This window comes from Triticum aestivum, chromosome 5B (genome assembly GCF_018294505.1).
Source record: "Triticum aestivum cultivar Chinese Spring chromosome 5B, IWGSC CS RefSeq v2.1, whole genome shotgun sequence".
In the NCBI taxonomy this organism is placed as follows: domain Eukaryota; kingdom Viridiplantae; phylum Streptophyta; class Magnoliopsida; order Poales; family Poaceae; genus Triticum; species Triticum aestivum.
Genome location: NC_057807.1, coordinates 116,460,815 through 116,485,166, shown reverse-complemented (window position 1 = coordinate 116,485,166; position 24,352 = coordinate 116,460,815). Strand labels below are relative to the sequence as shown.

Genomic DNA, 24,352 nt, shown 5'->3' with positions numbered 1-24,352 from the left:
GCTTGCCTTGCAAATTCGTTTGCTTATAATATGCCTATGCATAGGAAGTATGTTAGACTTAGATGTGTTTGTCACGTGTTTCATGATGCTTTATTTGTGCTTCAATTCTTGTCTTTCATGTGAGCATCATTAAAATTATCAATGCCTAGCAAGGGGCGTCAAACGATAGCGCTTGTTGGGATGCAACCCAATATTTTTCCTTGTTGTTATTCAATAAATCTTGCATATACCTTCTGTTTAGATGTGTTTTTATCTTTTAATTAGTGTTTGTGCCAAGTAGAACCTATAGGATAACCTATGATGATAGTTGATTTGATTCTGCTGAAAAACAGAAACTTTGCATGCACTAATTTAGTTTTGTTAAATCATAGAAACGTGATTTTGCGTTGATTCTTTTTGATGCTGATCAATAGACAAATTGTCCAGGACTTCCTATTTTGGTAGGATTTTTAGAGTTCCAGAAGTTTGCGTTAGTTACAGATTTCTACAGACTGTTCTGTTTTTGATAGATTCGGTTTTTCGTGTGTTGTTTGCTTATTTCGATGCATCTATGGCTAGTAAAATAGTTTATAAACCATAAGGAATTTGGATTACAGTTGGTTTAACACCAAAATAAATAAAGAATGAGTTAATTACAGTACCTTATGTGGTGGTTTTGTTTTCTTTCACTAACGGAGCTTATAAGATTTCCAGTTGAGTTTTGTATTGTGAACTTTTCAAGTTTTGGGTAGAGCTTTTATGGACTATGGAATAAGGAGTGGCAAGAGCCTAAGCTTGGGGATGCCCAAGGCACCCCAAGATATTCAAGGATAGCCAAAATCCTAAGCTTGGGGATGCCCCAGGAAGGCATCCCCTCTTTCGTCTTCGTTCATTGGTAACTTTACTTGGAGTTATATTTTTATTCGCCACATGATATGTGTTTTGCTTGGAGCGTCGTGTATTATATTAGTCTTAGCTTTTTAGTTTACCACAATCATCCTTTCTGTACACACCTTTTGGGAGAAGCCTATTTGATTAGAATTTGCTAGAATACTCTATGTGCTTCACTTATATCTTTTGAGTTTGATAGTTTTTGCTCTAGTGCTTCACTTATATCTTTTAGAGCACGGTGGTGACTTAAATTTTGAAGAAATTGCTAGTCTCTCATGCTTCACTTATATTATTTTGAGAGTCTTTTAGAACATCATGGTATTTGCTATGGTTATAAAATTGGTCCTAGAATGGTAGGCATCCAAGTTGGGCATAATAAAAACTATCATAGGAAGTGAATTGGATGCTATGATCAATTTGATACTTGATAATTGTTTTGAGATATGGAGGTAGTGATATTAAAGTCATGCTAGTTGGGTGATTATGAATTTAAAGAATGCTTGTGTTGAAGTTAGCAAGTCCCGTAGCATGCATGTATGGTTAAAGTTGTGTAACAAATTTGAAACATGAAGTGTACCTGGCTTGTGCATCCTTATGAGTGACGGTCGGGGACGAGTGATGGTATTTTCCTACCAATATATCCCCCTAGGAGCATGCACATAGTACTTGATTTTTGATGACTTCTAAATTTTTGCAATAAGTATATGAGTTCTTTTGACTAATGTTGAGTCCATGGATTATACACACTTTTACCATTCCGCCATTGCTAGCCTCTTCGGTACCGTGCATTGCCCTTTCTCACCTTGAGAGTTGGTGCAAACTTCGCCGGTGCATCCAAACCCCATGATACGATACGCTCTATCACACATAAGCCTCCTTATATCTTCCTCAAAACAGCCACCATACCTACCTATTATGGCATTTCCATAGCCATTCTGAGATATATTGCCATGCAACTTTCCACCGTTCCGTTTATCATCATGACATACTTTACTTTTGTCATATTGCCATTGCATGATCATGTAGTTGACATCGTATTTGTGGCAAATCCACCATGCATTATTTTTCATACATGTCACTATTGATTCATTGCACCATCCCGGTACACCACCGGAGGCATTCATATAGAGTCATATCTTGCTCTAGTTTCGAGTTGTAATTCATATGTTGTAATCAATAGAAGCGTGATGATCATCGTTATTAGAGCATTGCCCAAAAAAAGAAAAAAGAAAGAAAAAAAAGGAAGAAAGGCCAAAAGAAAAAAGGCCCAAAAAAAGAAAAAAAGAAAAGAAAGAAAAGAAAAAAAGAAAATAAATAAAAGGGCAATGTTACTATCTCTTTTTCCACACTTGTGATTCAAAGTAGCACCTTGTTATTCATGTAGTGAGTCTCATATATTGTGCTTCAAAGTAGCGCCATGTTTTTCATATAGTGAGTCTCATAAGTTGTCTTTTTCATACTAGTGGGAATTTTTCATTATAGAACTTGGCTTGTATATTCCTACGATGGGCTTCCTCAAATGCCCTAGGTCTTCGTGAGCAAGCAAGTTGGATGCACACCCACTAGTTTTCTTTTGTTGAGCATTCATTTATAGCTCTAGTGCATCCGTTGCATGGCAATCCCTACTCCTCATGTTGACATCAATTGATGGGCATCTCCATAGCCCGTTGATTATCCTCATCAATGTGAGACTTTCTCCTTTTTTGTCTTCTCCACACAATCCCCATCATCATATTCTATTCCACCCATAGTGCTATATCCATGGCTCACGCTCATGTATTGCGTGAAGGTTGAAAAGGTTTGAGATTATTTAAGTATGAAACAATTGCTTGGCTTGTCATCGGGGGTATAGAAGTTGGGAACATCTTTGTGTGACGAAAATGAAGCATAGCCTAACTATATGATTTTGTAGGGATGAACTTTCTTTTGCCATGTTATTTTGAGAAGACATGATTACCTTGATTAGTATGCTTGAAGTGTTACTATTTCTTTTATCAATATGAACTTTTATTTTGAATCATTTGGATCTGAATATTCATGCCACAATAAAGAAAATTACATTAAGAATTATGCTAGGTAGCATTCCACATCAAAAATTCTCTTTTTATCATTTACCTACTCGAGGACGAGCAGGAATTAAGCTTGGGGATGCTTGATACGTCTCCAACGTATCTATAATTTTTGATTGTTCCATGCTATTATATTACCCCTTTTGGATGTTTATGGGCTTTATTTTACACATTTATATCATTTTTGGGACTAACCTACTAACCGGAGGCCCAACCCATATTGCTGTTTTTTTGCCTATTTCAGTATTTCGAAGAAAAGGAATATCAAACAGAGTCCAAACGGAATGAAACCTCCGGGAGCGTGATTTTTGGAACGAACGTGATCCAGAGGACTTGGAGTGCAAATCAAGAAGCAGACGAGGCCTCCACGAGATAGGAGGGCGCGCCCCCCCTATAGGGCGCGCCACCTGTCTCGTGGGCCCCTCGGGCGGCCACCGACGTACTTCTTCCTCCTATATATAGCTACGTACCCCCAAAACACCCAGGAGAAGCACGAAACACAATTTCCACCACCGTAACCTTCTGTATTCGCGAGATCTCATCTTGGAGCCTTCGCCGGCACTCTGCCGGAGGGGGAATCGACCACGGAGGGCTTCTACGTCAACATCCTTGCCCCTCCGATGAGTTGTGAGTAGTTTACCATAGACCTACGGGTCCATAGTTATTAGCTAGATGACTTCTTCTCTCTTTTTGGATCTCAATACAATGTTCTCCCCCTCTCTTGTGGAGATCTATTCGATGTAAACTCTTTTTGCGGTGTGTTTGTCGAGATCCGATGAATTGTGGGTTTATGATCAAGTTTATCTATGAATAATATTTGTATCTTCTCTGAATTCTTTTATGTATGATTGAGTTATCTTTGCAAGTCTCTTCGAATTATCAGTTTGGTTTGGCTTACTAGATTGATCTTTCTTGCCATGGGAGAAGTGCTTAGCTTTGGGTTCAATCTTGTGGTGTCCTTACCCAGTGACGACAGGGGTTGCAAGGCACGTATTATATTGTTGCCATCGAGGATAAAAAGATGGGGTTTATATCATATTGCTTGATTTTATCCCTCTACATCATGTCATCTTGCTTAATGTGTTACTCTGTTCTTATGAACTTAATACTCTAGATGCAGGCAGGAGTCGGTCGATGTGTGGAGTAATAGTAGTAGATGCAGGCAGGAGTCGGTCTACTTGTTGCGGACGTGATGCCTATATACATGATCATGCCTAGATAATCTCATAATTATTCGCTTTTCTATCAATTGCTCGACAGTAATTTGTTCACCCACCGTAATACTTATGCTATCTTGAGAGAAGCCACTAGTGAAACCTATGGCCCCCGGGTCTATCTCTTATCATATTTGCTTCCAATCTACTTTTATTTGCATCTTTACCTTTTGCATCTATATTATAAAATACCAAAAATATATTTATCTTATAATACTATCTCTATCAGATCTCACTTTCGCAAGTGGCCGTGAAGGGATTGACAACCCCTTTATTGCGTTGGTTGCGAGTTCTTTGTTTGTTTGTGTAGGTGCGTGGGACTTTTGAGGAGCCTCCTACTGGATTGATACCTTGGTTCTCAAAAACTAAGGGAAATACTTACGCTACTATTGCTGCATCACCCTTTCCTCTTCAAGGAAACCCAACGCAAGAAGACGTAGCACTCACCAAGTGACAGAAGGGGTAGCGAGGCACATATTGTATTGTTGCCATCAAGGATAAAATATGGGTTTTATATCATATTGCTTGAGTTTATCCCTCTACATCATGTCATCTTACTTAAGGCATTATTCCGTTCTTATGAACTTAATACTCTAGATTCATGTTGGGTAACAATCGATGTGTGGAGTAATAGTAGTAGATGCAGGCAGGAGTCAGACTACTTGACACAAACGTGATGCCTATATTCATGATCATTGCCTTATATATCGTCATAACTATGCGCTTTTCTATCAATTGCTCAACTGTAATTTGTTTACCCATCATATGCTTTCTTCAAGAGAGAAGCCTCCAGTGAAACCTATGGCCCCCGGGTCTATTTTCCATCGTATATTTTCAGATCTATAAACCAAAAAACCCAAAAATACCTTGCTGCACTTTATTTATATTTACTTTAGTTTGCCTTTTTATTTATCTTTTATACCTATCTCTGTTAGATCTCACTCTTGTTCGAGACCGTGAAGGGATTGACAACCCCTTTTCACGTTGAGTGCAAGTGTTTGTTAGTTTGTGCAGGTGCATAGATTAGAGACTTGCTTGTGCCTCCTACTAGATTGATACCTTGGTTCTTAACTGGGGGAAATACTTATCTCTATTTTGCTACATCACCATTTCCTCTTCAAGGAAAAAATCAACACAAGCTCAAGAAGTAGCAATGGTGTAGACGAGATCTATTCATGTAGGAATAGCCCCCATCTTGTTGTCCTTAATAGCAATGATACATGCGTGTCTTGCTGCCCCTTCTGTCACTGGGAAAGAACACCACACGATCAAACCCATCACAAAGCACCTCTTGCCATGGCAAGAAAAATTGATCTAGTTGGCCTAACTAAACCAAAGATTCGAAGAAGAAATACGAGGCTATAAGTGCATATAAGAGATCAAATAAGTCTCAAATAACTTTCATGGATATAGATCTGATCATATACTGAAAGTTCTTCGGATCCCAACAAACACACCGCAAAAAGAGTTACATCAAATATATCTCCAAGAGACCATTGTATTGAGAATCAAAAAGAGAGAAGAAGCCATCTTGCTACCACCTACAGACCTGTAGGTCTTTGATGAACTACTCACGCATCATCGGAGAGGCACTGATGAGGATGATGAACCCCTCCGTGATGGTGTATAGATTGGATCTCGTGGTTCTGGAACTTGCGGTGGCTGGAATTGTTTTTCGTCGACTCCCCTAGGGTTTCTGGAATATTTGGGTATTTATAGAGCGAAGAGGCGGTGCGGGAGGTCATTGATGGGAGCACAACCCCCCTAGGCGCGCCCTGGTTGGTTGTGCCCACCTTGGGCTTCCCCTTTGGTACTTCTTTGGCCCATCTTGTGTCTTTTGGTCCAAAAAAATTGTCCAAAAAGTTTTGTTGCGTTTGGACTCCGTTTAGTACTGATATTCAGTGAAGTAAAAAATAAGCAAAAAACAACAACTGGCACTTGGCACTATGTCAATAGGTTAGTCCCAAAAAATTATATAAAGTTGCTATAAAATGATTGTGGAACATCCAAGAATGATAATATAAAAGCATGAAACAATAAAAAATTATAGATACGTTGGAGACGTATCAAACTTCTACCACAGATCTGAAGGCAAGATCTTTGTTGCCAAGAATGGGTCATTTCTAGAGAAGGAGTTTCTCTCGAAAGAAGTGAGTGGGAGGAAAGTAGAACTTGATGAGGTAGTTGTACCTTCTCTCGAATTGGAAAGTAGCACATCAGAGAAAACCGTTCCCGTGATGCCTACACCCACAAAAGAGGAAGCAAATGATGATCATGAAACTTCAGATCAATTTACTACTGAACCTCGTAGATTGACCAAAACATGTACCGCACCAGAGATACTAAAGTAATCTTGTCCTGGAAGTCATTTTGTTAGACAACGGCGAACCTACGAACTATGAAGAAGCTATGATGAGCCCAGATTCGGACAAATGGCTTGAGGCCATGAAATCTGAGATAGGATCCATGTATGAGAACAAAGTGTGGACTTTGGTGGAATTGCCCGATGATCGGCAAGCCATTGATAATAAATGGATATTCAAGAGGAAGACGGACGCTGATGTGGTAATATCACTGTCTACAAAGCTTGACTTGTCGCAAAAGGTTTTCGACAAGTTCAAGGGGCTGCCTATGATGAGACATTCTCACCCTTAGCGATACTTAATTCTATCAGAATCATATTAGCAATTGCCGCATTTTATGATTATAAAATCTAGCAAATGGACGTCAAAACTGCGTCCCTTAAAGGGTTTCTTAAAGAAGAGTTGCATACGATGCAACTAGAAGGTTTTGTCGATGCTAAGGGTGCTAACAAAGTGTGCAAGCTCCAGCGATCCATCTATGGACTAGTGCAAGCATCTCGGAGTTGTAATATACGCTTTGATGAGGTGATCAAAGCATTTGGTTTTATACAGACTTACGGTGAAGCCTGTATTTACAAGAAAGTGAGTGGGAGCTCCGTAGCATTTCTGATATTATATGTGGATGACATATTGCTGATTGGAAGTGATATAGAATTTCTGGATAGCATGAAAGGATAAATTGAATAAGACTTTTTCAATGAAAGACCTCAGTGAAGTTTCTTACACATTGGGCATCAAGATCTATAGGGATAGATCGAGACGCTTAGTAGGACTTTCACAAAGCACATACCTTGACAAAGTTATGAAGAAGTTCAAAATGGACCAGTCAAAGAAAGGGTTCTTGCCTGTGTTGCAAGATGTGAAATTGAGTAAGAATCAAAGTCCGACCACGGCAGAAGATAGAGAGAGAATGGAAGTCCTATTAATGTATGCCATAGGTTCTATAATGAAAGTCCTATTAATGTATGCCATAGGTTCTATAATGTTGCCTCAGCCATATGTTCTATAATGTATGCCATTATGTGTACTAGACTTGATGTGTGCCTTGCCATAAGTTTGGTGAGGAAGTACCAAAGTAATCCAGGAGTGGATCACTGACATCGGTCAAGAATATCTTGAAGTACCTGAAAAGGACCAAGGATATGTTTCTCGTTTATGGAGGTGACAAAGAGCTCGTCGTAAAGGGTTACATTGATGCTAGCTTCGACTCAGATCCGAATGACTCTAGGTCGCAAACCGAATACTTTTTATATTTAATGGTGGAGCTGTCAGTTGGTGCAATTCTAAGCAGAGCATCGTGGTAGGATCTACATGTGAAGCAGAGTACATAGCTGATTCGGAAGTAGCGCATGAAGGAGTCTGGATGGAGGAGTTCATATCCGATCTGGGTGTAATACCCAGTGCATCGGGTCCAATGAAAATCTTTTGTGATAACACCAGAGCAATTTCCATAGCCAAGGAGCCTAGGTTTCACAAGAGAACCAAACACATCAAGAGACACTTCAACTCCATTCGTGATTATGTCAAGGATGGAGACATAGAAATTTGCAAAGTACATACGGATCTGAATGTGGCAGACCTGCTGACTAAACCTCTTCCAAGGGCAAAACATGATTAACACCAAGACTCCATGACTGTTAGATTCATTACTATGTAATCTAGATTATTGACTCTAGTGCAAGTGGGAGACTATTGGAAATATGCCCTAGAGGCAATAATAAAGTGGTTATTATTATATTTCCTTAATCATGATAAAGGTTTATTATTCATGCTATAACTTTATTGATCGGAAACTTAAATACATGTGTGGATACATAAACAAATACCAAGTTTCTAGTAAGCCTCTACTAGACCAGCTTGTTGATCAAAAATATGGTTAAGGTTTCCTGACCATAGACATGAGTTTTCATTTGATAACGGGATCACGTCATTAGGAGAATGATGTGATGGACAAGAACCATCCGTTACATATCGTATGATTGTTCAGTTTATTGCTACCATTTTCTTAATGTCAAATACATGTTCCTTCGACCATGAGATCATGCAACTCCCGGACGCTGGAGGAATGCCTTGCGTGTATGAAACGTCACTTCATAACTGGGTGATCACAAAGGTGCTCTACAGGTATCTCCGAAGGTGTCTGTTGAGTTGGCATGGATCGAGATTGGGATTTGTCATTCCGTATGAAAAAAGGTACCTCTGGGCCCTCTCGGTAATACAACATCACAAGAAGCTTGCAAAAAAAGTGACTAAGGAGTTAGTTACAAGATGATGTATTATAGAACGAGTAAAGAGACTTGCCGGTAACGAGATTGAACTAGGTATGGAGATATCGATGATCGAATCTCGGGCAAGTAAATACTGACAGACAAAGGGAACTACGTATGTTGTCATAAAGGTTCAACCAATAAAGATCTTTGTAGAATATGTAGGGACCAATATGGGCATCCAGGTCTCGCTATTGGTTATTGACCAGAGAAGCGTCTCGGTCATGTCTACATCATTCTTGAACCTGTAGGGTCCGCATGCTTAACGTTCGTTGATGATATAGTACTATATGAGTTATGTATGTTGGTGACCGAATGTTGTTCGGAGTCCCGGATGAGATCAGGAACATGACGAGGAGCTCCGGAATGGTCCGGAGGTAAAGATTGATATATAGGATGATAGTATTCGGTCTCCAAAAGGGTTTCAGAATACACCAGATAATTATCGGATCACCAGAAGGGGTTCCGGAAGGCCAGAGGAGTTATTGGGCCAAACGGGCCAACGAGGGGAGCACATCAGCCCACAGAGGGGCTGGCACGCCCACCTCATGGCTGCCAGCCCTAGGGAAGGAAGGAAGAGGGCCGACCCCCTCTTGCCTTCTCTTCCACGCGCTAAGAAAGGAAAGGGGGCGCGCCTAAGGTAGGCACCCTAGGGCAGCCGTCGGCCCCCTCCTGCCTTCTCCTCCACGCCTTAGGAAGGAAAGGGAGGGGCACGCCTAGGCAGGCGCCTACGGCAAACGCTGGCCTCCTTTGGGGCGCGCCCTAGGCTGCCTCCCCTCCCCCTCCACCTATATATATGAGAGGAGGGAAGGGGATGCCACACACCACGATTCACCAAGCCGTGTGCCGGCGCCTCCTCTCCCTCTAGTTCATCCTCCGCTCTAAATCCATTATGCTTGGCGAAGCCCTGCGGAAATAGTTTCACCACCACCATCACTGCGCCGTCGTGCTGCCGGAACTCATCTACTACTTCGCTCCTCTTGCTGGATCAACAAGGCGAGGGCATCATCGAGCTGAACGTGTGCTGAACGCGGAGGTGCCATATGTTTGGTGCTTGATCGGAACGGATCCTGAAAGTGTACGACTACATCAACCACGTTGATAAACGCTTTCGCTTAGCGATCTACAAGGGTATGTAAATGCTCTCCCCCTCTCGTAGCTATGCATCTTCATGGATAGATCTTGCGTGTGCGTATAAATTTTTTGTTTTTCATGCAACGTTTCCCAACAAAAGAAAACTAACTGATGTGTGATTTAGGCTTTTTTGACTAAACAACCACCGCATATTTGCATACCTGACATGGATAAAAAATTTTGGCGCACCGGATAAGCATCCCCTAGCCCACCATATGGAAGGTATCCCGGGACATAGAAGGTTAGCCCCCGCCGCATTTCGTCTCCTCCGCCACTAGGCTTAGCCAAGTCCAGTGAGTAATTTCCCGCTCCTCTCCGCACCATTTTCTCAAAGTCTGGAAGATCAATGGTCTTCGGATCCGGTCGCGGTTATGGGGGTAATTAGGGCTGGTGGGAGCCATGGGGGTGCGCCTCCGAGCAAGCGTGCCTGCCGCCTATCGTTGCCACATGCTTGCGCATGAGATGGAGGACGGAAGCTCGAGGAACGCAGTGCCACGGAGCGACGAGGACGACGAGCGCACGAAGACGCGAGACCGTGGCCTCTCCCGGAGCAGCGGCGGGGGCCGTGGCGCTAGGATGTGCTTGACAAGCACATCACGCCACACTTAGTGCGGACCCGCGAGACCATAGCGGACTTTCTAGAGGCCAAGGAGGTGGCGGTGACCGACGACCCGGATGCTAAGCATCGCTAGGAGGATGCCCGGGAGGAGCACATGCTCACATGGGCGCAACGCACCTCCATCGTGCAGTTCTACCTCAACATCGAGGACACCCGCATGGCAACGAGCTTGATCCATGAAGCCTAGGGTTAGGTTTTCCTTTACCTAGGTTAGGGTCTGGTTTGTAATTTGTATAGTCTCTTTTTTGTGAACCGTGTTAATGAATTGCCACGTGATCTCACTAAACAAATTCTCGCAGGAAGTAGGTTTTTGGATTATTCGGTATCATTTTGCGTTCTATTTCGTCTGGCGAATTTGTAATCCGAAACTAGATTTACGACTTGGATTTTATGGAATCCGCTAGAGACTTATAACATACGGCGGCATCGTAGGACGGGTCAACACTCACCCGACAGCTCAAAATAAGAAAAAAATAAATCCACCCGATGCGCAAAGGATCGTGCTCCGTCAAGAAAAAAAGAAGATTGGGCCACGTCAACCCAGATAACCCTCGCCCTCAATGACAGTGGGCCAACGTGTCACATGGAGCCCGCTTGCATAGAGCAGAAAGCTCCCCGTCATTAGCCGGCAGCGACGGCGACAGGGACCCTCCCCCAAACCCCTCCCCGCTCTCGCACTCGTCGCCATGTCGCCCGCCGCCGCCGCCGCCAGAGTCGCATCCTTCGCTGCCAACTTCACCACCTCCACTGCCCCCTCCTCGGGCGGTCGGCTCCTCCGTCCGTTCCGTGGGAATCCGCGCCCCCGCCGCGCCGTCGCCTCGATGGCCGTGTCCGCTCCCAAGTCGCCAGCCGCCGCCTCGTTCCTCGAGCGCCGCGAGTCCGAGCGCGCGCTCCACTTCGTCAAGTACCAGGGCCTCGGCAACGACTTCATAATGGTGATGCTTTTCCCCCTCTCTTTTTTCTTTTCAAGCTACCACACGTCGTGAATACATTTGGTTTGGGGGTGACATGCCACTACCAATTCGTGCAATCCTTGCAGTTTTAGATTCTGTGCTGTTACTAATTTTATTTATGTTATTTTGATGAATTCTGTCTGGATTGGTAGGTCGACAACAGGGATTCGGCTGTGCCGAAGGTGACACCGGAGGAGGCGGCGAAGCTGTGCGACCGAAACTTTGGTATTGGTGCTGATGGCGTCATCTTTGTCATGCCGGGGGTCAACGGTGCGGACTACACTATGAGGATATTCAACTCTGATGGCAGCGAGCCGGAGGTGAGCCGCTGTTTCATTACATCACTGAATAACGTTGGGCCATAGGAAACGAGTTATGGTTTATCTGGCATTATGTTCATATCAGTTATGACCATTCTCTGCTGTGACATCTTTGCCGACATGCACATAGTTTCGTGACATTGTCTGTAGAAGGGAAAATGTAGGATGTAGCTGTACAAGCTCCTGTGATGCTTGAAGTGTTGTCTGGGGAAAACTATAGCCTGCAAATCCAGTCTCTGTAGCTAGTTTTATAGTTCACATTTTCTGTATACTGATACATGTACTGTCAGTCTACTTACATAATACTCCCTCTGTAACTTAATGCAAGACATTTTTGCAGTTTAATTTAAACTGCAAAAACGTCTTACATTAAGTCACAGTGGTTGTAGATCATAGAGTTGGTCGTCTAGAGTGTGTTCATAATACTCTATCCAATATATTGAGGATCTATCTAGAATCATCCACAGTATACCATACATGTCCCATGCATAATATGCATGTTTTGCATATTTATCAAATTGTGAGCTTGACGGACTGTAAAGGTTTGGAAGTGCTATTATGTTTCAACCCTACTGTACAAAGCAGCATTTTAGTCATACACTTCACACCATGTCAATGAGCTGCCTTCCAGAGGGAATTAAAGTTGGCATATGTTTTTTTTTTCTTCTAGTTGTTCACTTGTTCTGCACCGTGTTTTTTTTATCTCAATTTTTGCTAAAAAAAAGTGTTCACTATGGATCTTGTCACCATGAATTGTTTTATATGTATTTTTCATCCATTATGTATTTTATGTTTCAGATGTGTGGCAATGGAGTTCGTTGCTTTGCTCGCTTTATAGCGGAGGTTGAAAATCTACAGGGAACACATAGGTGCCAATTCATGCACGAACTTTTCAATATCCTTTGATAATTAAATTGGGAGTGAAATGGTAGGAAAGTTCCACTGTTATGACCGGTTTAACTTATGACCGGTTTAACATATAATCGGAGGAGGCCCACTGGGCAGTAGTTAGGGGCTTGGCCCACAAGTTATCTTAGGCTATTCGTTTCGAGGTTATTAGTTGTAAGACACCTTTTCGAGATTAAGCAATAAAGATATTTCTATCCCTATTGCCCGGCTCCCAGAGGAGTCGGAACCCTAGCCGCCTCCAGCCCTAATCGCCGCCGCCCTCCTCCTTCCTCGCGACGGCGCCGACGCGCCGGCGCTCGCGCCCTCGCCCCCAACCTCCGCTGTTCTGCCCTTATAACCTAAGGAGTAGAGCCGATAGGAACCCTAGTCCTACCAATTTGGTATCAGGTACCCGGGTTTTGACCATGTCCTCGCCGCCACTAAACCCGCCGCCACCCCCACCACCGCCGCTGCCCGCCAACTCCCCCACCGCCGCCGCAACCAACTCTACCACCGCCGCCGCTTCATCGCCGAGCGCCACGGCCTCGCTGTCGGCGCCGATCTCCCCCGCACCCGGCACAACGCCGGGCCAGGGCCAGCCACCACCCCCCGCCCAAAACTCGCCGCTGTCGCCTCCCCCGTGCCGCAGTAGTTTACGCCGGAGGCCATGGCCGGCGTGCTCAACGACCTGGTCGTCGCGGTCCAGGGCATCTGCCTCTACTTGGCTAGCCCGTACGGGCCGCCCCCGCTGCTCCATCCGGCCGTGCCCGCGGGACAGCCGGCACTGCCGTGGTACTCCGTTCCCGTGGCCATCACCGGGGGATATCCGGCGCTCCCATCACCGGCGGCTTCGACGCCGCCTTATCCCCAGTGGCCAGCCTGGCCCGCGCCGTCCCCCGCCGCGCCGTCCCTCCCGGCTGCAACCGTGCAGGTGCCACCACCGCCCCCGCTCAGCCCTAGCCTGGGCCGGTCCGCGCCGAGCGGACTCCCGATCTAGGAGGTCCATTTTCCGCCGTCACCGTCTCCGCTTCCAGGCTGGCTCCACGGGGCATCCCCTCCGCCGGCTTACACGGAGGCCCGGCCGCCGTCGGGTTCCTAGTTGCAGCCCGAGGCGTGGGGCGCCACAGGGAACTATGTCGGCCTTCCCACCATGGACCGAGCGCCGTCATCAGCCCTCCGCACCGCCGAGGCAGTGGGCCATGGCGCGCCACACCAGCAGCCACCCCGGTTCGCCAAGATCGACTTCGCCACTTACGACGGTTCAGACGACCCGCTTAACTGGTTCAACCAGTGTGACCAATTCTTCCGCGAACAGCGCATGCTCGCGTCGGAGCGCACTTGGCTGGCTTCCTACCATCTCCGCGGGGCCGCCCAGACATGGTACTACGCCCTCGAGCAGGACGAGGGCGGCATGCCCCCGTGGGATCGTTTCCGCGAGCTGTGTCTTCTTCGCTTCGGACCGCCATTACGCGGGAGCCGCTTGGCCGAGTTGGGCCGCCTGCCTTTCACCTCCACGGTGCAGGATTTCGCCGACCGCTTCCAGGCACTGGCGTGCCATGCGCCAGGTGTGACGGCCCTATAGCGGGCGGAGCTCTTCGTCGGCGGCCTTCCCAACCACATCTGCGTGGACGTCGAGATGAAGGGGCCCCAAGACCTTCAGACGGCCATGTACTATGCTCGGGCGTTCGAGCAGCGCGCCCAGGCGTTGACGCGGCCATCCGCGCCACGTGGGGGCCGCCAACCCCCCCGGCCGCCTCCGACGGCACCTGCGTCGTCCACCGCAGCCCCGGCGGCCACCCCGGCCCCAACGCGGCCGTTCAGGCGCCTTACTCAGGCGGAGCAGCTTGAACGCCGACGCTTGGGCCTGTGCTTCAACTGCGATGCGCCCTATGCACCGGGCCATGTCTGCCCGCGCCTCTTCTACTTGGAGACGACGGACGAGACCAAGGATGATACCCCGGAGGATGGCCACGGCGCCCCAGCCCTCGCGGAGCCCGCACCGGCACCCGCGCCCGCTCCGGCCACCGCCCTCGTTGTTTCGCTTCACGCACTCGCCGGCATCCGTGATGAACGGACAATGCTCTTACCGGTCATGATCTGTGGCGAGCGCCTGGTGGCCCTCCTGGACACAGGTTCCACGCATAATTTCCTGCCGGAGACCACCATGCGGCGCCTTGCATTACAGCCGACCGGCGGGGAGCAGTTGCGGGTCACTGTCGCTAATGGCGACCGTCTATGCTACCACGGGCTTGCCCGCGACGTGCCCATCACTATCGGCGACGAGCACTTCACCATCACCTGCGCCGGCATCGACTTGGGCTGCTTCGACTTCATCCTTGGCGTCAACTTCTTGCGCACTCTTGGTCCCATTCTCTGGGACTTCGACGCGCTGACGATGACCTTCTGGCGGATGAGCCGCCGCATTCGGTGGGACGGCATTGGGGGTGCCGCACCCGCACCACCACTTCAGCTGGCCGCGACCACCGCCGAGGCCGAGCACCCGCTCTTGGAGAGCCTTCTGCAGCAGCACGACGACCTCTTCACCGAGCCGCAGGGGCTTCTGCCCGCCCGGGCGTATGATCACCGTATACACCTTCTGCCGGGCTCCGCGCCGGTGGCGGTACGTCCTTACCGCTATCCGCAGTTGCAGAAGGACGAGTTGGAGCGGCAGTGTGCGCTCATGCTCGCGGCAGGCATCATCAGGCTCTCCACCTCGCCGTTCACCGCGCCAGTACTTGTCGTTCGCAAGTCGGACGACACATGGCGTTTCTGCATCGACTACCGTGCCCTTAATGCTGTCACACTTAAGGACAAATTCCCTATTCCGGTGGTCGATGAGCTACACGGGGCGCGCTTCTTCACCAAGCTCGACCTCCGGTCGGGGTACCACCAGGTGCGATGCACCCGGATGACATCGCCAAGACGGCGTTTCGGACTCACCACGGCCACTTCGATTTCTTGGTGATGCCCTTTGGCCTCACCAACGCCCCGACAACCTTTCAGGCTCTGATGAACGACGTCCTCCGGCCCTACTTGCGTCGGTTTGTGCTCGTTTTCTTTGATGATATTTTGATCTACAATGCGTCTTGGGCAGAGCACCTCCAGCACGTCGCCATCGTCTTCAACGAGCTTCGGGCGCACCATCTTCATCTTAAGCGCTCGAAGTGCTCGTTCGGGACGCCTTCGGTTGCCTACCTGGGCCACATCATCTCGGCCGACGGGGTTGCTATGGTCGCCGACAAGGTGGCCGCCGTCGCCGCCTGGCCGATGCCACATTCTCCGCGGGCTCTTCGCGGGTTTCTCGGCCTCGTCGGATACTACCGGAAGTTCATCCGGGAGTTTGGCCTCATCGCTTCGCCACTCACGCGATTGTTGCGCCGCGACGCCTTCGCCTGGGACGAGGAGGTGACGGCAGCATTTGAGGCCCTCAAGGAGGCCCTCACGACGGGGCCCGTTCTTCAGATGCCGGACTTCGACCGCCCGTTCGTGGTGGACTGTGACGCCTCGGGAGCAGGGTTCGGCGCCGTGCTTCATCAGGGCGATGGTCCTCTCGCCTTCTTCAGCCGGCCCTTCGCCCCGCGCCGTCTCAAGCTCGCGGCGTACGAGCGGGAGCTCATTGGCTTGGTGCAGGCGGTGCGCCATTGGCGGCCCTATCTGTGGGGCCGGTCTTTCCAGATTCGCACGGACCACTACAGCCTCAAGTTCTTGCTGGATCAGAGGCTCTCGACCGTGCCGCAGCACCAGTGGATTAGCAAGCTCTTCGGCTTCGACTTCTCCGTCGAGTACCGCCCGGGTCGTCTTAACACCGTGGCCGATGCCTTGTCCCGCTGCGACGCCGACCTCGACTCCATCACCGGCGCCTCCGAGGGGACGGCGCTGTGCATTCGCTCAGGGCCGACTTTCGGCCTCTTCGACGACATTCGCCGGGCCACGGCGACCGCTGCCGACGCGGTCCTCCTGCAGCAGCAGTTGGCTGCCGGCAACCTGGAGGAGCCTTGGCGCTTCGCCGACGGCCTGCTCGTCCATGGGCGCCCTGTCTTCGTTCCGGCGCATGATGATCTCCGTCACCAGGTCTTGCTGCTAGCCCACTCGGCTGGCCATGAGGGTGTGCAGAAAACCCTCCATCGTGTCCGCGCCGACTTCTACATTCCTGGTGATCGCGCCCTGGTCCGTGATTGGGTGCGATCTTGCACGACGTGCCAGCGCAACAAGACGGAGACGTTATGGCCGGCTGGTCTTCTTTAGCCCTTGGACGTGCCATCTCAGGTCTGGGCAGATATCTCCATGGACTTCATCGAGGGCCTTCCCAAGGTGGGCGGCAAATCGGTCATTCTCACGGTGGTCGACTGCTTTTCTAAGTATGCTCATTTCATCGCGCTGGGGCATCCCTACACTGCCGCGTCCGTGGCCCGTGCCTTCTTCGACGGTATCGTCCGTCTGCACGGTTTGCCTTCTTCGATCATCAGTGATCGCGACATGGTGTTCACGAGCCATGTCTGGCGCGACCTCTTCAGGATGGGGGAGTCAAGCTCCGCTTCAGCACGACCTTCCACCCCCAGACGGACGGCCAATCTGAGGTGGTTAACAAGGTGATTGCCATGTATTTACGCTGTGTTACAGGTGATCGGCCTTGCGCTTGGGTGGATTGGCTCGCATGGGCGGAGTACTGCTACAACACCTCCTATCACTCCGCCCTGCGTGCGGCACCATTTGAGGTGGTCTACGGTCAGCGGCCTCCGCCTATCTTGCCGGTGGACCCGGCTACGGCGCGGACGGAGGCCGCGGGCGACCTTATTCGACGAGATGCTTGCTGAGGTCCTTCAGCGTCTCCTTCAGGCACAGCAGCTGGCGAAGCATTACTATGACGACCACCATCGCGAGGCGGAGTTCGCGGTGGGTGATTGGGTGTGGCTGCGTCTTCTCCGCCGCTCTACGCAGTCACTCGACTCGTGCGCGAAGCGCAAGCTCGGTCCTCGCTATGCTGGGCCCTTCGCCGTCTTGGAGTGCATCGGGCAGGTGGCCTATCGCCTTCAGCTACCGGCCGGCGCTCGCATCCACGACGTGTTTCATGTGGGGCTGCTCAAGCCTTTTCGTGGAGAGCCACCGACGGCTCCACCCGCGCTTCCTCCGACCGCCAACGGACGTCTTCTTCCGGAGCCAGAGAAGGTGTTGAAGGCAACTCCGTCGCGGGGTGTGGTTCGTCTTGATCCAGTGGGTGGGCCTTCCGGTGGAGGAGGCTGCTTGGGAGCCACGTGATGACTTCCGCCACAACTATCCAGACTTTCAGCTTGTCCTCGAGCTGTTTGTGCAGGCGGGGAGAGATGTTATGACCGGTTTAACATATAACCGGAGGAGGCCCACTGGGCAGTAGTTAAGGGCTTGGCCCACAAGTTATCTTAGGCTATTCGTTTCGAGGTTATAAATATTAGTTGTAAGACACCTTTTCGAGATTAAGCAATAAAGATATTTCTATCCCTATTGCCCGGCTCCCAGAGGAGCCGGAACCCTAGCCGCCTCCAGCCCTAATCGCCGCCGCCCTCCTCCTTCCTCGCAACGGCGCCGACGCGCCGGCGCTCGCGCCGGCGCTCGCGCCCTCGCCCCCAACCTCCGCTGTTCTGCCCTTATAACCTAAGGAGTAGAGCCGGTAGGAACCCTAGTCCTACCATCCACCCGTAGATTTAATCTGTCTACCAGAATCCCAGTTTAATATTCATATAGTTCTAATTGGATGGTATCCTGTTCTTTAAAGTGGGTACTGGTAATTTGGTACTCCTATATAGATGAACCATTATTTTAATTGCCCCCTAAAGTTACATTCTCGTGTTTCAGCTTCAAAATCCATACTGGCGCTGGATTAATTATTCCTGAAATACAAGATGATGGAAAGGTAAATGCCATTTAGTTTGTTTAGTCATTTATTATTGTTGTCGCTAAATTTGGAAGGCATACACCACCATAGTTTTCCATTCATATTATTCAATCATGAGCAAGGTAAACTATTCGTTTTCATCTCCAGCAGCCTGCTATGGTTTGTTCCTGGCTCTGCAGTGGTTCAGGATTGTTTTAAGAGGAAAATATGTTTTTCGTCCCTCAAGTTTACAAAAAGTAGACATTCAGTCCTTCAAGATTTTTTGGGCGACATTTAGTCCCTCGTGTCTCAAAACCTTGCAAATTTCATCCAAAACCAGACACAAAGGGCGCGACTGGGAACTCCTGGACCTTGGAGTGGCGTTGAGTGCGCCGTATAGGTCCTAATTGCGGGTGCAACAGGAGGTCCCTGTCAGCGGGAGTCGCATGGCCAGCAGTGCCCGCCCCACGCGGCCGCTGCTCAGCACTACTCCCCAAGCAGGATCCCTGTGCAGATGGTGAGGAAGGAAGGGTAGGTAGACGACAAAGGATACCGGCTCAGATCCGGCAGCGGTTGGCTGGATCTGGCGGCGCGGGGAGTCATTTGCGGGTGGGGAGCGAGGGCAGCGCGGGGGACTGCGGGTAATAGTGGCGGCGCTGGAAGGTTGTGTCCTCGCTGGCCAGTGGCAGAGGGAGGCGGCGGGGATGGACGGCTGTAGGAAAAAGTTAAGGGGGGAGAGAGAAAAATAATACCCCATCCAACGTGGCAAGTGGGTACAAAAAACCCGCGACATGTCAGCGGTTTTCCCCTCATTTATGGTTTTGGACGATTTGTGTCAGGTTTTGGAATATGAGGGACTAAATATAGCAGGAAAAAAGACAAGGGACCAAATGTCTACCTTCTGTAAACTTGAGGGACGAGAAACATACTTTTCTCTTGTTTTAAACCTGCCTTGGCTTCCATGCCTGTTGCAATTTGCTAATAGGACGAACTTTTATGCTAGCATTGTTGAGTAACTGGCAACAATTTGCACAATTTTCAGTGTGCTTGCAAGAGCAGTGTCATGTAGCAAGCATTTCATAATGGTTGTTATAATCTTAATTATTTTCCAAGGTTTTGCAATTTTCTTGGACGCTTTAAACTGTTGAATCCCCTGGCGTCTTTTCTTGCCCCCATTAGCCTCGAGAGTGTTCCCTTCCTACCAAATTTCAAAGCACCATCTTGGTCTATATGGTTGTCTTCCAACTCTGAACTTATATTGTCGATAATAATCACATATTCCAATATATTTATCTTGTTCCCAGGTTAAGGTTGATATGGGCGAACCCATTCTTTATGGACCAGATGTTCCCACAAAACTGTCATCCACCAAGAATGAAGCTGTTGTAAAAGCGGAATTGGCAATTGACGGGTTAGCATGGCATGTAACCTGTGTTAGTATGGGCAATCCTCATTGCATCACGTTTGGTTCAGAAGAGTTGAAGGTAACGGTTTGCGAATTGCCCGTTTACATGTTTTGAACTTTGCTTTATTCTGTCTATACGGATGAAAAATGCCTGCCTTCCCTCAACAAATAGATTTGCAACTTCATTTCCTTTTCTTTCAAACTGCCTTTGTCAAAGTTCAGAAATTTCTTTATGCCAACTGAATTTCATCTCTGCGTGTTCTAACTCCAGTTTTCTATGACCAAAAGGTCCTTGTAGCAAAGACATCGCCTAACAATTTATGTGAACTTCTGTTTTGTTTTGCCTCTGCAAGCTTTTCTGCCTTCTCTGTGTGCTTCTTCTGATACAAAATGACGCAATTTTGATGAATGTCTTTTCGAGAAAAAAAAGTGAACCAGTGGGTTTTCTTTATGAAAACAATAGGGAGGGATCGGTTGTCTTTGCATTCCATTTGTTCATTGCCAATTGTCACCAAGTATTTTTTCTCTTCAATAAATTTGTGACAACACCTATGTTGTATGCCTTTGGACTGCAAGGAAAGTTTCTGTAAGATGCATATTGTTACTGCTCAATTCGAGGTCCATTTTTGCAGATATTGTAATGAATTGCCTCTACCACCTGTCTGTTGTAAATTTTGCTACACATGAAGTGACTGCTATTTGCTAGCAAATCATATTTAGGTTAGCCTACCTGAGCTGTTCAGATGAGTTTATTATTTTCTTGGCTGGACCACAGGTTCTGCATGTTGATGATTTGAAGCTTAGTGACATTGGGCCCAAATTTGAGCATCATGAAATGTTTCCTGCTCGGACCAACACTGGTAACTTTTTATGCTGCTATATGCTTAATGTAAATGCCCTTGCATTTGTGTTTTATTAAGTTCCTTTCTGCAGAATTTGTGGAGGTCTTGTCTCGCTCACACCTCAAAATGCGAGTTTGGGAGCGGGGTGCTGGTATAACTGATATCCCCTTGATCTTCCTTCAATTTTATAGGACATGATTGTGCTTGAACATGAGAAATCCTTTCCCTCCCTGCATTATCTTTATATGTTATAAAAATGTTACACATCTTTTGGTCCTCCAAAACATTAACCCATAGTGTAAATAACTCCAATATCTGATGATTTTGAGTGAGATATCCTCTTATCTCCAGACATTTCTTTCATGTAGTGGATATTACAAAATAAAATTTATGATCTGGACTGTAGGAGCAACTCTTGCTTGTGGGACTGGTGCTTGTGCCGTTGTTGTTGCGGCTGTTCTTGAGGGCCGAGCTGAACGGGTCTGTACCTTATTATTTTGTCTACACTGTCAATTTTACCTTATTTGTTGATGTATATATTTTTTGTTGTGATACAGAAATGTGTAGTTGATTTGCCTGGTGGGCCATTGGAAATTGAGTGGAGGGAGGATAACAATCATGTTTACATGACTGGTCCTGCTGAGGCTGTCTTCTACGGATCTGTTGTACACTAGGTCAGCTTGCTGGCAGCTGCTCTATGAGGAATTAAGATTTAAGAAAATATTTAGAAGTTTATTATTCAAGTCATTATAATCAGCGTGCACAAAATATATATTTCTTTGTTTTGTTAGGACCTTCTGAATGGCAAGATTAGTTTAGTCTTTGTAGCGAGTCTTACTATTTTGAAGGTCATGCGTGTTGATTTAACCGAACTTAGTATTTCTGTTGTCTATTCTCCATTAATATGTGTTTGTTGAAAATGCATTCCTTGATCCTGACTGGGAAATATTATTAGGGCAACACAAACTGAAAGGGCAAGCCACAGATTTAACAGTTTTACCTGACAATACTAATGGAGTTAGGGATTACAGGAGAATGCCTAATCTGTAGCCTCCTGAAGGAATAAGCAATTACAGTAGCCTACTACTCCCTCACTGTTCTTGTGAAAGAGTAGTAGGCTACTAGGCTGTTGTCATCAATGATTTCTCAATACAGTTGTTTACGGCGTTTTTTTAGAAAAAAAACTTAAAATAAAGAAGAGCTAGCCCTGCTGTTAATAATTCTTTATTTAAGTGTTTAAGTATATCATCACTTGTTTATGAATATTAATTAAAACCAGGTCAATTTTCCATAGTTATTGTCTCATCGCCCCCTCTCTCCTCAACCTTTTGGTTTAAAGTACAACCTCCAGCTATCAGAGCCACTCAAAAGGTCCCCCTCCCCCCTGCTTGTTTTACTCTGGTTGGCCATGGTTTGTTCCTACGTGGGCACCACCTCAGCTTCTCTCCTCCCTTCATATCAGCATCAGATTTCTGCCCAAACTGATAAACTGTTTAGGAGAACATCAGTTCTGAAGTTTGTTGGTTCAAATTTTAACTAGAATTCAAACTGTCCAGAAAAATCTGAAAAATACAGAAAATGGTCCTCTGCTATGCCGGCACTGATACTGATACATATTTTATTCTCATTTTTAAAGTACAGGAATACGTTTTACTACTTTTAAAAATCACAAATAAATGTGTGTGGTTGCTAGGAACGGCAGATTACCTTGTTGTTCGCTCTTTTCCTCCAAGCCTGAACAATGTAAATATTGTAACTTTGAATAATGAAAATTGAAAGGTTCAGCAGCACATCAGTACACCACTTTTGAGTATTTAAAGCATCGATCTACACTCCAAGTTCCAAATCCATGTTTCCATCTAGCAACAGCTAACAACAAGTGTTAAACGATACCAAGACAGAGAGGAAGCAACAAGCCAACAACCAAACATAAAAATGTCCAATATTACATAACATAGGTGGCAGTTCAGAACTTCAGTTCTGACATAGATATCAAATAGATAAGAACAGTTCAGTACTTCAGTTCTAGACATAGATACATACACCACAGCTCAGTAAACATCTCTGTTTTCGAGGTCCTCTGACAGAACAGTTAAAATCCAGCCGAAACCTAGCAATAGTTTAGGAGAGAATCAGTTCTGAAGTTTTTGGTTCAAAGTTTGGCTCAAAATTCAAACTGTCCTGAAAATATTCAGAAAACGTTGAGAATCAAACATAATCCCCTGACACTACCATTAAAATTTCAGTTAGAACTGACAATAGTTAGAGAAAATAAATTCTCAAGTTTGTTGTGAGGTGCTGATGTGAAGATTAGAAAGGAGCTGAGGTGGCGGGCACATAGGACAAAACCACGGTTAACCACAGTCAACACTCAACAGGCAAGGAGGGTCTTCTCCGTGGTTTTGAGAGCTGGGGGTTGTCACTTAAACTTCACCAAGAGTTTGGGGGGTTGGCGTGTGGGGTAGGGGGTGGGGCGGGGTGGGGGGGGTGGGGGGGGTGGGGGTGGTGGTGGTGGTGGTGGTGGTGGTGGAGGGTAATGTGGATCTATCTCTTGTTGATTTTTTCGTCTTTTTATGCAAGTTTTAATTAGAATGTCTTACTTGCCAACTGATTGATAGTTCTAATGCCATGCACAAGTTAGTACTTATTTAAGTGAGATGAAGATCTTTCTCTGACCCAATATTTAATCTAGTATACGAATTTCATTATGTTACAAGTTAGTTATAATCATGAACTGATTGATAGTTCTAATGCCATGCGCAAGTTAGTAAGTGAAATGAAGTTCTTTCTCTAAGCCATGATGCTATTGCACTATTTTGCCATAATTCATGAGTTCACATTACGCATGCAAAGTCTTACCAGACTTTTTTTATTGTACTTGCCAAACTTTTTAGGTGCTGGGGACGAAGATGGAAGGGTTACAAAACTCAGAGCCTGAAAAAATGATTACAAGGTCTCTCAAAACACTTTCCTGGTACCAGTGTCCCTCCCTTCTTGATAATGACTGCTCACTGTGGGCAAAAACGAGGGAATGCTATGGGCAGAATTAGAGGCTTTCTTTTGAACCAATTTAGGTGTATTTTACATTTTAACCTTTTGTACTCCTTCAGTATCATGTTAGAACCCTGTGTTGGGTTATGGATCTGTCCTGTCTTCTTTCTTTGCTAATAAGCTTGGGCTGCCTATGCATAGCTTGAATATTGTTGTCTACAAATTTACCTTGATTTACTGCATAATGATTGGGCTTATCTGTTAATTGGTGAGATTTGGTATTATCAGGAAGTTTTTGTATATGATTGGGCTTCTGATTGCTGACATCATGGGCTATTAGTCATTGTTAATTCACAACTAGAATTGTATTTGTATGAAAGAATAAGTGTTACTTATCTTCAAGACATGTTGGATAGTAATCCATGTTTGCTAGTTAACATTTCTGGTATCCTGGAGCTATCATCTGATCAACTGTTTTGAACTTCACTGGTTAAATGCAGTGTCATGTACCTGGTTCCTGCATATATATGTAAAATGTGTGAAAATAATTTCATCCAAACCAACTGATG

The 24,352-nt window shown here is 46.8% G+C and overlaps 1 protein-coding gene across 1 annotated transcript; it reads left to right on the top strand.

Moving 5' to 3' along the window:
- Positions 1-11,134: 11,134 nt before the first annotated feature.
- On the top strand, positions 11,135-24,048 carry LOC123110705 (diaminopimelate epimerase, chloroplastic-like). Its single transcript, XM_044531294.1, has 10 exons — positions 11,135-11,471; positions 11,642-11,809; positions 12,608-12,678; positions 18,527-18,584; positions 19,850-20,029; positions 20,726-20,810; positions 20,884-20,943; positions 21,199-21,272; positions 21,350-21,466; positions 23,687-24,048. Exons 1-9 carry the CDS (start codon positions 11,223-11,225, stop codon positions 21,464-21,466), a joined length of 1,062 nt encoding a protein of 353 aa, XP_044387229.1. The 5' UTR covers positions 11,135-11,222; the 3' UTR covers positions 23,687-24,048.
- Positions 24,049-24,352: the final 304 nt, after the last annotated feature.

Excerpts from the sequence above, each read along its gene's own strand:
- LOC123110705 (XM_044531294.1), top strand. The coding sequence starts at position 11,223 with ATGTCGCCCGCCGCCGCCGCCGCCAGAGTCGCATCCTTCGCTGCCAAC. Across the intron at positions 11,472-11,641 it reads TCGGCAACGACTTCATAATG|GTCGACAACAGGGATTCGGC; the intron begins GTGATGCTTTTC and ends CTGGATTGGTAG. Across the intron at positions 20,811-20,883 it reads TCCTGCTCGGACCAACACTG|AATTTGTGGAGGTCTTGTCT; the intron begins GTAACTTTTTAT and ends TCCTTTCTGCAG.